The sequence below is a fragment of the Pan troglodytes genome, chromosome 11 (genome assembly GCF_028858775.2).
Source record: "Pan troglodytes isolate AG18354 chromosome 11, NHGRI_mPanTro3-v2.0_pri, whole genome shotgun sequence".
Classification (NCBI taxonomy): Eukaryota; Metazoa; Chordata; class Mammalia; order Primates; family Hominidae; genus Pan; species Pan troglodytes.
In genome coordinates, this window is record NC_072409.2 from 77,097,082 (window position 1) to 77,109,518 (window position 12,437).

The 12,437-nt window shown below is 37.7% G+C and overlaps 1 protein-coding gene across 15 annotated transcripts in view; it reads left to right on the forward strand.

The window, feature by feature from the left end:
- CNTNAP3 (contactin associated protein-like 3) overlaps positions 1–12,437 on the forward strand; it is a 237,260-nt gene that overhangs the window by 108,165 nt on the left and 116,658 nt on the right. For all 15 annotated transcript variants that reach the window (XM_054658845.2, XM_054658840.2, XM_054658842.2 and 12 more), the window contains exon 4: positions 4,955–5,102. In XM_054658845.2, the coding sequence (XP_054514820.1) occupies positions 4,955–5,102 (148 nt within the window). The remainder of the gene's footprint in view (positions 1–4,954; positions 5,103–12,437) is intronic.

A 12,437-nucleotide genomic window follows, 5' to 3' on the forward strand; every position in this document is an offset into this window, starting at 1 on the left:
CACTGGGTCCACATGCTGGAGCCCTTTTTTGTTGATTTATTGTGTTTAGACATCAGATGCCGAGGTTTCCATGAGTCACCTTCCTCAGTGAGGAATCATGAAGGAATGATCGGTCTGGTCTGCATAAGGCCCTACTCTTGCCTTGGTGTTCATTCATTCATTAATCATATTTTTTTATACATGATTCATATTTCCCCAGTCCAATACATTTTATTTGTACATATTCTTTTAAAAATCATAATTCTTTTGTTCACACATATTTACACTTACATATAATATTGTTTTATATCTTTCATTTTGCTTTTTACTGATTAACTGCATAAATATAATTGTACTAGTCATACTAAGGTGGTAAAGATAATATGCTAATTTTTAATAATCTATAGAAACATTTTAATTGCTTCATAAAATCATCAAGGTATATGTCATGGTAATTTTATTAATGCTATATACTTAGAATTAATACAATTTCTTCATATAACACTTATAATTAACAAAGTGTCTTCATCAAATAATCTTGTTAACAGGCATTACAGGGAGCAGCTTAACAATATCTTTCATTTGTATAGTTCCTTAGAATTTTCAAGTCACCTACAGAAACATCTTCCAACAAGCTATAATTGGGCAGAGCAGTTAGTATTATTCCCATGTTACTCATAAAGAAGCTGAGATTACAAGCACTAAAATTTGTATCCAATATCAGCATAGTCTGGCAATTAAGGAAACAGAATTAGAACTCAGGGACTCACGGGCACTTTCTTACCCCACACACAGACAGCTTAAAATAATAACAGCATATTAAAATAAGAATCTCTCATAGTACATTTCAGTGTTTGGGAAACTAATAATAAACTGAAGCTGCTGAAGAATCTATTTCTTTTAGACAAGCTTTTCTAACATCTTTGTGAGGACTAACTGAATTGATGTGTGAAATTGCATAGGACACTGGTGGCCCTATGCATAGTAGAGATTTAATGCTTATTTTAAAATTCAGAGACTCATTTCAGTATCTCGTAATTTAAATAAAGATTTGATGATAAAAACCCACTAAAACAGAAATGACAAAATGACAAATTTGGAAAAATAACAAATTTCTAACAGTCTTCTTAAAAATAGTTGTTGATGAGTCTTACCCTGACAGATTTTTTTCTGCTTATGGCTGTCAATCTGGGTATTTCATCATACTCAACCACAACTATCCATGCGCTTAACATTTTGCAGACCAGGATATCACATGAGCACCATCACTGACTGTGACTGTTAGATTTAACTAATGTGACCGCTAAAAATCAAAGTAGAGTGTTGGAAATTTTTCAGTAATGTCATTAATTCTTAAATTATTTATGAAACATATTTCCAGCATGTGAGTGGACTCCAAGCCACAGATTTCACTCACTTTCATGTATACCTAAGGAACATGTTATGGAAACTGATCATTTTATCTGAAAATACTCATTTTTGATTACTTAATATAATACTTAGCTAGAATGCCCTCAAAGACAGAGAATCCACATCAAACTTAAGTGACTGTCTTTCAATAAGATGGAGCTTTTATACATGAACACACCACACACACAAATTGCAGAGGAATGCTGTAAAAAATAAATGATTTATAATCTTACAAATACATTATATATATTAACTTGTTTAATTCTTACCAAGATTGCCAGATAGATATAATTTTTTTACTTTACAAAGAAAGATGATGATTTCTCCCAAGGTCACATGCCTGCTAAGACAGAAAAGAATTTGAAGGACTATGGCTTCCGAAAACTATTCTGTATACCCTCACTCTCCACAGAGCTGTGACTTTTGCTATTTATGTCTAAAATGAAGACGTAAGCCTCTGCAGAATTGTTGAAGGCTGCATATTTCTATAAAAGCTGGCTTATCCTTCTAGAAGGTTCGTTTTTCCACCTTAATAAAACAAAGCAGGAATAGGTCTTTGTGTTCGCCATTCTTTTGTCCATAGTGGTCATGTGCTCACGTATGAACTCATGTCTGCTCTGCAAGCTCTCGAAGCAAACTTTGAATATAATGAATAAGAGACTACACTGCATATTTTTAAGACACACATTATTTTACTGTTATAGATAAGGTTATTTCAGTAATAAGCCCTGAATGTTATGACAGTGAAATGCTAGTATAAATCTTTCCTGCCCAAAATGTGTTTTCTTTAATATCTATATCTTTGAAGAACAATGGTTCATTTGGTTGGTATCCCATGAAGCTGGTTATAATTCTATATAAGACAATAATGTGATTTCTGAAATTTCAAATGAATTAATGTGATTATATATATAAACTTTTAAATATATTTTAGTCATATGTAATAAATGTTTGATTTTTTAGTGATATCTCTGAAGTTGCAAAGAGTATGTTTCTCATCTGCCTTATTCACAAACTATTAGGTAATGTCTATTTAAAGTTTCTTAAATGTTAATCTATTTAATTAAGCAAAAATTGACATTACATTTTATTTTGCGACATGATCCTATTATCACATCACTCAGAAGTATATTTTCCAGAGTTTACACTTTGAAACAAATTGAGAAAGAAGTAACATTTGGCAGATAAAGGTGAAAAAATTCTGTTTTGATAGGGTTCCTTTGAAAGGTTTTTTATTGTATTGTTTTTACTGAGGTTTACAAAGTTTATTCAGCTACAAAAAAATATGATTTTAATTCTGCAACTGAATTTTAACATTGGAGTCAAAATGCTCAGAGGATCTGATGTTCCTGTATTAGCTTGGCTGTATGTCTTAGATATTAAACCCAAATTAGAACCAAAATAAAAGGATGGATCAACCATCTCTACCAACCATGCCAACAATGACCAACCTGGGTCACAATCACAGCAGCCACCTCCACGCAGGTGGTGGGCTGATTGATTTCCAGGTGTTATCTCAATTAGTACTCTGGCCCTTCAAGATCAGTTTCACAGATGAAGAAACTGCAGAGAGAGTGGTGGAGCTGGGATATGGCTTCTTTTATATAGGTCAGCCTGGGCTGTCCAGACAGAAGGTTGTGAGTGCAGAGGTTGTGCAAATATTTACCTGAAGTTGGTATAGCGATTGTTAACTCAAAAAATGTCGATGTACATGACCCTTTAGTTGGAACAAGAGTGAAATGATTATCTCTGGCTGGGCATGGTGGCTTAATGACTGTAATCCTAGCATTTTGGGAGGCCCAGGTGGGCAAATTACTTGAGGCTGGGAGTTCGAAACCAGCCTGGCCAACATGGCAAAACCCCGTCTCTACTAAAAATACAAAAATTAGCCAGGTGTGGTGGCATGCTCCTGGAATGCTAGCTACTGGGCAGGCTGAGGCAGGAGAATTGCTTAAATCTGGGAGGCAGAGGTTGCAGTGAGTCTAGATCGCACCACTGCATTCCAGCCTGGAAGACAAAGTGAGACCCTGTCTCAGGAAAAAAAAAAAAAAAAAAAAAAAAAGATGAAATGATTATCTTGGAATTGGCATGAATTAGCAATAGACGAACTGTTACCAAGTCTGACATCAACACTAGCATTTAAAATTGACCACATTCACTAAGGCATTTCCTATATTTTTATTTCCATGTGTTTATACCCAGGGACACCCATTGGTGGTTGGATACGAGGCAGGCTGATCTTTATTCTCTTTGTTTTGTTGTTAAGCCTGGTACATTCTTTTTTTTTTTTTTTTTTTTTTGTGACGGAGTCTACCTCTGTCGCCCAGGCTGGAGTGCAGTGACACGATCTCTGCTCACTGCAAGCTCCACCTCCCGGGTTCACACCATTCTCCTGCCTCAGCCTCCTGAGTAGCTGGGACTACAGGGGCCCACCACCATGCCTGGCTAATTTTTTTGTATTTTTAGTAGAGACGGGGTTTCACCGTGTTAGCCAGGATGATCTGGATCTCCTGAACTCGTGATCTGTCCGACTTGGCCTCCCAAAGTGCTGGGATTATAGGCGTGAGCCAACGCGCTGGCCCTAAGCCTGGTACGTTCTTTAGTAAAGCAAAATAATTAGGCAGGAAACATTTTTCATTCTTGGTTGAACTAACTGCTGGCCTGTTCCATACATAGATATTAACTATGTGCCCCAGTCATGTTAGGTGATAGCACTTCTAGTGCAAAAGAGCATTAACCCTTTCCTTGTTCTCATACATGCAATATTCTTAAAAATCTGAAAACAATGAAAAAATATCTAAAACAACTTTGTTTGCTTTGCACTCTGATCCTTCCCAATGTTCAGATAGCAAGATGGAGTGAAGAGTGAAAGCCCCTTTGCCCTGGAGCAGATAGTGGCAGTGTGCTCCTCTTGACACCCCCGGAAGCAGGCCACAGGTGCATGGAGCTGTGTTCACTGTGAAGTGGATTCAGCCTGATAACATGGAATCAATGATGCCATTGAAATAAAAGCCAGATGTAATCCTGCCCACACTCTATGATAGCTGTCCTACCTCCAGAGTGTCCTTTCTTCTTCCTAGACTGTAGTTTCTCGTTTATAAATTAAGGGTGTGGGGCTGGAATCATGTCTAGGTCCCTTCCAACTCTCTAATTGCAGATTCCAGGATTCTCACTGCAGATCCTTTGCATGTTACCGTGGTGCTTGATTGCCCTGCCATGTGATGTGGCTTTTTGTGAGCATCTTTACCACTTGATTAGGGAGGAATCTGTGGGATAGCATTTTAGAAAAGTGAACTTCATAGAGGTTGCCATGTTTATAGTCATTTTAATGATGTGGATGAAATTTAAACTACCTTGTAAATAAAGAAAACGTAGACAATGGTGACGAATTCAGGGACTGGAGAGGTTGTCACATCCTTGTTAACCATTAGCAGTGTTTCCTTTAAAACAGCAGCTTTTTGCATATTAGCAAAGCGAGCATACATTGCTCATTGCCATGAGAGGTGACGACATGAAGATGGTGCGTCCTGCAGATACATTGATCCCTTTCTCTGTTTTCTCCTAGGGTTTTCCAGGAAACACAAATGCTGACAGTGTGGTGCACTACAGACTCCAGCCTCCCTTTGAAGCCAGGTTCCTGCGCTTTCTCCCTTTAGCCTGGAACCCCAGGGGCAGGATTGGGATGCGGATCGAAGTGTACGGATGTGCATATAGTAAGTGGCCTTTATTCCCTGTGTGAAATCAAGGTCAGCATGAGATTCTGTCAAAGCCAAACTGTAAAAGCCAATGTCGGCATGAAATGTTGAACTTGACTTTTTCTGTCTTTTTATATAGCTGGGCAAGCAGAACTGGTTTTTATTGAAACACTCTAGTGTCTCCCCATGACAATATGGACTTTAGTTACTGTCTTTTATAGTTGAATTTAGTGGTGGACCTGAACTGAAACTTACCTGTCTTTAGATTCCCAGAGTTTAGCAAAGTACTTGCAATATGGTAGGCATCTGATGAAACGAATACAATTCAAACTAACAACAGATGATGCTGTTTTTCTGAAGCTGAGATGACACGCTGTCTGGGAAAACAGGAGCGGTACTGGGGGCAGGGTGTGATTTCTCGCAATCTCTTGGTTCTCTGTGTTTTTCTCTGCTAACGTCCTCTTTTGCACACCGTGCTGTCGCTTCACTTGATCTTCACTTGGTGGGAACCTGTGTTTAGTCAGCCTCTTTTCTCACCTATTCTTTGTTATAAAAGTGGAAAGGATGGGGCCGACATGAATATAACACAAACAAAAAGCCGGCCGTGAAATTATTTGGTGGTACTCAGTGACACAGTTGCCACTTGATGATCTAGAACATACTTGTATTCTTTCTTTACATTATCATAAAAATGTTTTAAATTACTCTCAAAATGGAATAAAATTTAAAAATACTCCTATATAAAACTGGAGAACCAGTCAAAGAGCAGCCTGGATGGAAATGTCTTAAGTGGCTTCAATTTGTGTCCGGCCGGATGTTCATATCACACTATTTACACACAGTCACTCCCATTCTCTGCCTACTCACAGCTTTAGCCCTGCAGAATATTAATTTTCTAAAGCATGATAACAACGTCTGTCATTCATGCAGCATTTAATGTCTCAGATACTATTATTTCCATTTTATTACTTAACCCCTGTGCAACCCAGTTCATTTCCTAACTCTGCTTGTTTTTTAGTGTTTACATTTCTACAGGGCTAAATATAATGATGTTGCTTTACCAACAGTCTTTTTTCTTCCTGTTATTGTTCATCTCCTTCCATCCCTGTGTTTTCTGGGACCTATAACTGTGCTCTCTGTTTCAGTGGCTAAGATGTCTGATATTTAGAATCTCTCTTTGATGCTGTGAAGTTACCTTCTCCTCTCATTACTCTGAAACAACTTCGGGTTTACTGACTTCAAAGTGGAACATGCTCTTTGATGGCGATTTGCCATTAGCTTGATGTTGCTTCATGAAGAAGAGATATTACTCCAGTTCCTTGGGCTGGAGGTTGGTACCAGGAAGATCAAAGCCCCGTGCCTGATTCCAGGAAGGGCCGGTGGGCAGTGCAGCTGCCATGCAATCTGCTGGCACCGTTAACTTCTGTAAACACATGCTGTTGGCTGTAAGGGACGACTAGTGAAAAAACCCAAACATGCAGACAGATAATATGTGACCAGTGCTAACTAGCTAAAAGTAATTCTTTAGAACAAGTGGACATCTACATTGTCTTTTTTTCCTTAGAAGAATAATTGTTCAAGTATGGTGATTTTATTTTTGTTGTTGACAGTAATACAATCCCTTATGACTTATGTTAATAATGGTAGTTTCAGTATTTTCCTTTGTATTTCCACTGCCCTGCTTGTTTTCTAGAACGTTGCTTATAATGACTTATAATATCCCTGCCACGCAGCATCTCTTCCCATTTATTTATTTATGTATTTATCAATTTATCTTTTTTTATTTTAAGAGGCAAGTTCTCATTATGTTGCCCAGGCTGGAGTGCAGTGGCTACAGGCACAATCCCACTGCTGGTCAGCACGGGAGTCTTGACCTGCTTCATTTGGGAGCTGGGCTAGTTCACTCTTCCTTAAGCAACCTGATGGTCCTCCGCTCGGAGAGATCACCATTCGATGCTAAAATTTGTTCAGACACCTGATCATCATAGTGCACCCCTGGGCTCCATCGATCCTCTACCTCAGCCTCCTGAGTAGCTGGGACTGCCCAGCCCTAGTGTTATTAGCTTTTCTACACTTCATTTACAGTAATAGATTCATTATTCCTTTAAACTGTGTGTGTTTTCACAGACTCCTGGCTTACTCTATGCGTTTATTTCTATTTCCACTTCTAGCCTGGGGATAGGTTGTAGGTTCTCCCAGAGTTGCTGCTCAACTGCAGAATAAAGCCATGAGCACAGATGGCCTCGGGCCCTTCTTGACAGCTGTATTCTCCTGGTTTTCCATGCACCTTTGCATGCTACTCTTCTTGCCACTCCTTAAAGGCTAGCATTGTCCACAGATTGGTTCTAGGTCTTTTATCCTGCTCCCAAGCTCTCTCTGAGCCTTTTATCCACTTCATGAGTTTCCAGTAGCATTTACACACTGTGGCCGATAACTTCCAAATACGTATCCACAACCTACTCTGAGGAGTTCCAACCTCTGGTACCAACCTCTCTTCACTGGCCCTGTGAGCACTTAAAACTCAGTTGTCTATCTGCTCATTTTCCTTTGTTTTCCATCTTATAAAACGATACCAACAGCCACCTATTGACTGAAACCTGATTCTATCTCCTAAATGTTTTGAATTTCTTTCTCTCCCTCCGGTTTAGCCTAAATGAGCACCAGCCTCCTAAATCAGCTATTTGTCTTTGGTCTTGATCTTTCCAGTTTTTAGTCCACACAATAATCAGGATGATTCCTGGAAAAACATGCACATTCGATTGTTCAAACTCGATTGTTGAAACATGCTTAAAGCCACACCCAAGACACTAGGATTGTTTCCCAGAGGCCTTAGACAGAAAAATAAATTCCCTATGCTCTACTGCCTGTCCAGGCCTTCGAGGGCATCTCTCAAGAACAAAGGGGAACTCCCAGAATCTTAGGCCAGAACCCTATGAGTCCTTGACGCATCTATCTCTCTTGCCCTCCATGTCCAGTGAGTCACGAAATTCTGTATTCTTCCCTCCAAATTACACCTTGCATGATTTCAGCTCTCTTTAGCTCTACTACCGACTTAATCTAAACTTGGTGTCCCACAGATTATGGAAATTGCCTTCCAAGTTTAGGTCATTCTGTCTCTGTTCATAGCTGACTACATTATATTCTCCACACTGCAACTCAAGTTACCTTTTAAAAATGCAGAACTGATATAATTACGTCCCTGTTTAATACCATCAGTGGCTTTCCATTGTTCCTAAAATAACAGCCAGACTCCCAGCAAGGCCTGAAGGAGCTTGTCCCTGAATAACTCTCCAGTGCCACCTCTTGCTGCCGTCACCTGCTACCTGTCCACTGTCAATTGTGTCCAGCTTTTTACTGACTCAAAGCCTTTACGCCTGCGGTCTCCCCTGCTTGAAATGCTCCTTCCCCATGTTCTCAACTGGCTATTTACTCTTCCTCTTTTGGATCTTAGTTTAAATGATGCTTCCTAGGCCCTCACTCTACATTTGTTTCCTCATTATAAGTTCCCAGGAAGCCTATAGTATGACTTCATGTGCTATAGTCACTTTTTATAATGTATCTGTATCTGTCTTATTAGAGGCCTAATTTCCTTTTTCCTCATTAGACTTCAGGCTACAATAGGGTAAGGTACATTCATTGCTGTAACATCAGCACCTAATACAGATCCAGGAACATACTAAGTGCACCATAGCTTTGCATTGAGTGAATGAATGAATGAAGCAATTCAGAAAAAAAGTCTGACAGATGATAGTAAAATCTGAATAATGAATCTAAATTTCAGATTATTTCTCTCTTATACTAGCCATCCAGGTAAGGCAGGTATCTTGGAGATTATATTGTTATAAAGTATAGTATTAAAAATTGTAATAACTCTAGTAAAAATAGCAAATATAAGATTTTACAGTTATGTTTCCATTCTTCCATCTGATATTTGATGCATCTTTATGTAGTAGAAAGGCAGTTATTAACACCCAGATGTTCCAAGTGCGCAATCTGAGAAGCCACACCAAGGGCCGGCAGTGCAGGAGCTACAAATAGTCACCAGAGACAGGGAGAGGACTCCAGTCCTCTGACTACCAATTCCATGTTCTTGATGGATAATAACTGCTGAGGTTTCATAAAGGATCATTATATTGATACTTGTTTTGATATATTGCTATATTGATTGATGGCAGCAGCTTCTTTTCTACTTTCAGAGAGACAGCATCAAGCTGCATTGTATTGTATATAAACATTTAGTTTTTGATTCTGTGCCTTCCTCCTTTTTATCATGCCAGCTTTAATTATCCTCAATTTCAGAGTTCTTTAAATCACTCCACTTTCTTTGATATTAATGCAAAAAATAGAACAGTCCTCTTCTTGTTGTTTTCTCAAGTGGTTAGTATCCTTTCCATCTCTTTAATTCCCAGTCCGCTAGTGCAGATTTTAAGGGCTTACATTCCACTCCATGCTAGTGTTTTAGTATTTTCATTAGATAACACTCAAACATGGCTTTTGTCTGATTCATGTTTCTGTTAAACTGAGATTGGGCTTCTATTCCTTTGTAAGTCACGGGCAATAATTCATGAAGGAAAAAGAAAATGGTTAGTATTCAAGGTTGACTTCATAAATAACCAAGAAGAGCTTGGTTCGCCACTTTTTTGGTCCCTTAATGGTGGAAAATTTGGTGGGGGAGGGGGTCTGGGAGTGGTGGATTCTTTTTTAAAATTTTAATACTTGGAGCACAGCCCAGATAATTAACAGAATTCTAAAATGTTCTTTTCACGAAGATTTCTTTTATAATGTCCCAAGTGAAAATCATTTTTTATTACTCACAGGTAATTCTTTATTCATGCATTTTCTGTTACATTTTCTTGTAACTTAGTCTTCAAATAGTTTTATGTGTCATTCAGACTCTGTCTTACATAGCTATGCTATTACCAATCAGTCCTTTTCTTATTCATCATTCTAGCTTCACTTATAATTGGTTGAACCATATATTTGCCAGTTTTGTAGATCAAATACAGTTGAATATTAGCAGCTTCATCTGGATTAACTGAGTGCTTTACTGTTTTCCGTAGGAACAACAGACGGCAAGTGGAGGTTTCCGGTAAAACAAAACAAATAGAACAAATAGTGACTGGACAAAAGCAAATTTTATTTTCTCCCTTCCAAAATTTTACCTGTCCTTGATTAGAATTTGAGACATGGGAAATTTTCATAACTCCTGAGATGGTCCAAGTTTGTATTTCTTCATTGGTGTTCTAATGAAGTTAGAACTACCTACCTCTGTAAAGTTCCTTTAATTGTTTTATCACTTTTATATATACACGCTGTGCTAGTTTGCATCACTGGCACCAATTCTGCACCTGTTCCTTGCCAGTGCCTGTGAGTGGTGTATGCTTCCCTGCCCCCTGATTTTTGAGCCAGCCAGTGACTTCCTTTGGCTAATGGTAGGCAGAGTCAACTCTACAGTGTACCTACTGTCCTCCTTTGTGTCTGCCATTAATAAGCATGCCTGAAATATGAATTCCAGTAAAATGAAAAGAGATACATGCTTTACATATTTTGAAGCTGTTTCATTAAATGCATATAGATTGGGAATTGTTTTATCTTCCTTAAAGTTGATTTTTTGTAATTATGAAATATCCTTGTTTATTTCTAATAGTGCCTCCTGCCTGTAAGTCTGCATTCTCTGATGATAGTACTGTATAGCTATGCCGGATTTCTTCTGGTTAGTGTTTTCATGGAATAACTTTTTCCATTCTTTACTTTCAAACTTTTTGTCTTCATATGTAAGGACTCTTTCTTTATTATTTAAACCAAATCTGGAAATCATTGAGTTTTAGTTGGTATATTTAGTCCACTTATATTAAATGTAATTACTGACATATGTGAAATTGTAGCTGACATGTTACTCTCTGTTTTATATTTGGTTCACTTGTTTTATACTCCTTTTTCTCTCCTCTTCTTTTGGGTTAATCAAGTTTAATTTTTCCAGTTTTTCCACTATTGTTTGCTGTTCTAATTTTGTTCTCCTAGGTACTTGAGCTACTACTTTTATCACTTTCCAAACAATACTAGGATTTAAGTACAACTTATGTTAGTTTAGTTAAACTCCTCCCACCATGTGTGCTATGTTGACACATTTTAGTTTCATACATACATGTGTATATGTGTACATATATTTTTAATCACAAAATTTAATATAATTTTTTTTTGCAATTAGTATTCACTTGAATTTACTCACATATTTACTTTCTCTGCATTTTCATGCTCTTTCTGAATCAAATTCTTTCAGCTAGAAAGACTCCTTTTAATATTTGTCTTAGCCCAGTTCTACTGGTAATAAATTGTCATATAGCTTTTGTTTGCTTGAAAATTGTCTTTATTTTATATGAACTTCTGAAGGCTGTTTCAGCTTGCTGGAGAACACGGTCTGTAGTTATTTTCTTTCGGCCTTTTAAAGATGGCATTCTATTGTTTTCATGATGTTTATTAAGAAATCAATAGGTAATTGATTTTTATCCTATAAGGGAAATGTGTATTTTTCTTCTGGTTACTTTTGAGAATTTATTCTTTGTCTTTGATTTTCAGCAGTTTTGCCTTGATGTGGCTATTTTAGTTTTCATTGAATTTGTCCTGTTTGGATTTCACTAAATTTCTTTTTTCTATGCATTGATTATTAGATTGGGTAATTCTTCACTGTTACTTCTTCAAAATATTGCCTCTGTCTCTCATTTCCTTTTCTCCTTTCTGAGACTCCAATTACATCTGTCTGAGATGTTTGTATCTTATTTTCTTTCTTTGTCTCTCTCTTTCTCCCTCCTCCTGCTTCTCTCTCTCCCTCTCCTCTTTCATCTTTTCTTTCTATTTATGCTGCAGTCTAGACATTGTGTACTGCTTTATCTTCTATACTACTAATCAGATCTCCTGCTGTGACCAATCTGTTGTTGAATATGCCAGTGAGCTATTAATTTTAGTTATTGCGATTTTCAGTTTGGGAATTTCTGTTCATGTATCCTAGTGAAACTCCTTATCTTGCTGCCTATTTTCCTGGAAATATTAATTACAGTTATTTTAAAGATTTTTCGTTAACTTCAATATCTGGATTATCTCTTGATCTTTTCCATTGTCTGGTTTTTGTTTCCGTTTTGATGTGTGATAATTTTGGCTGAATTCTGGACATGTTGGACAGAAATTTGTAGAGGCTAGAGAAGACAAAGTGATCCCCCAGTGAATCCCCACCACAGCCTCTGATAGGCTTCTAGATTAGGCACAGATGTTAATTCAAATAAGCATTTAACTGACTCAGTGCAGCGTCTCAGTCCCCATGAGGCCTAGTTGATATCTTATATCTGGAGTACAATGCTT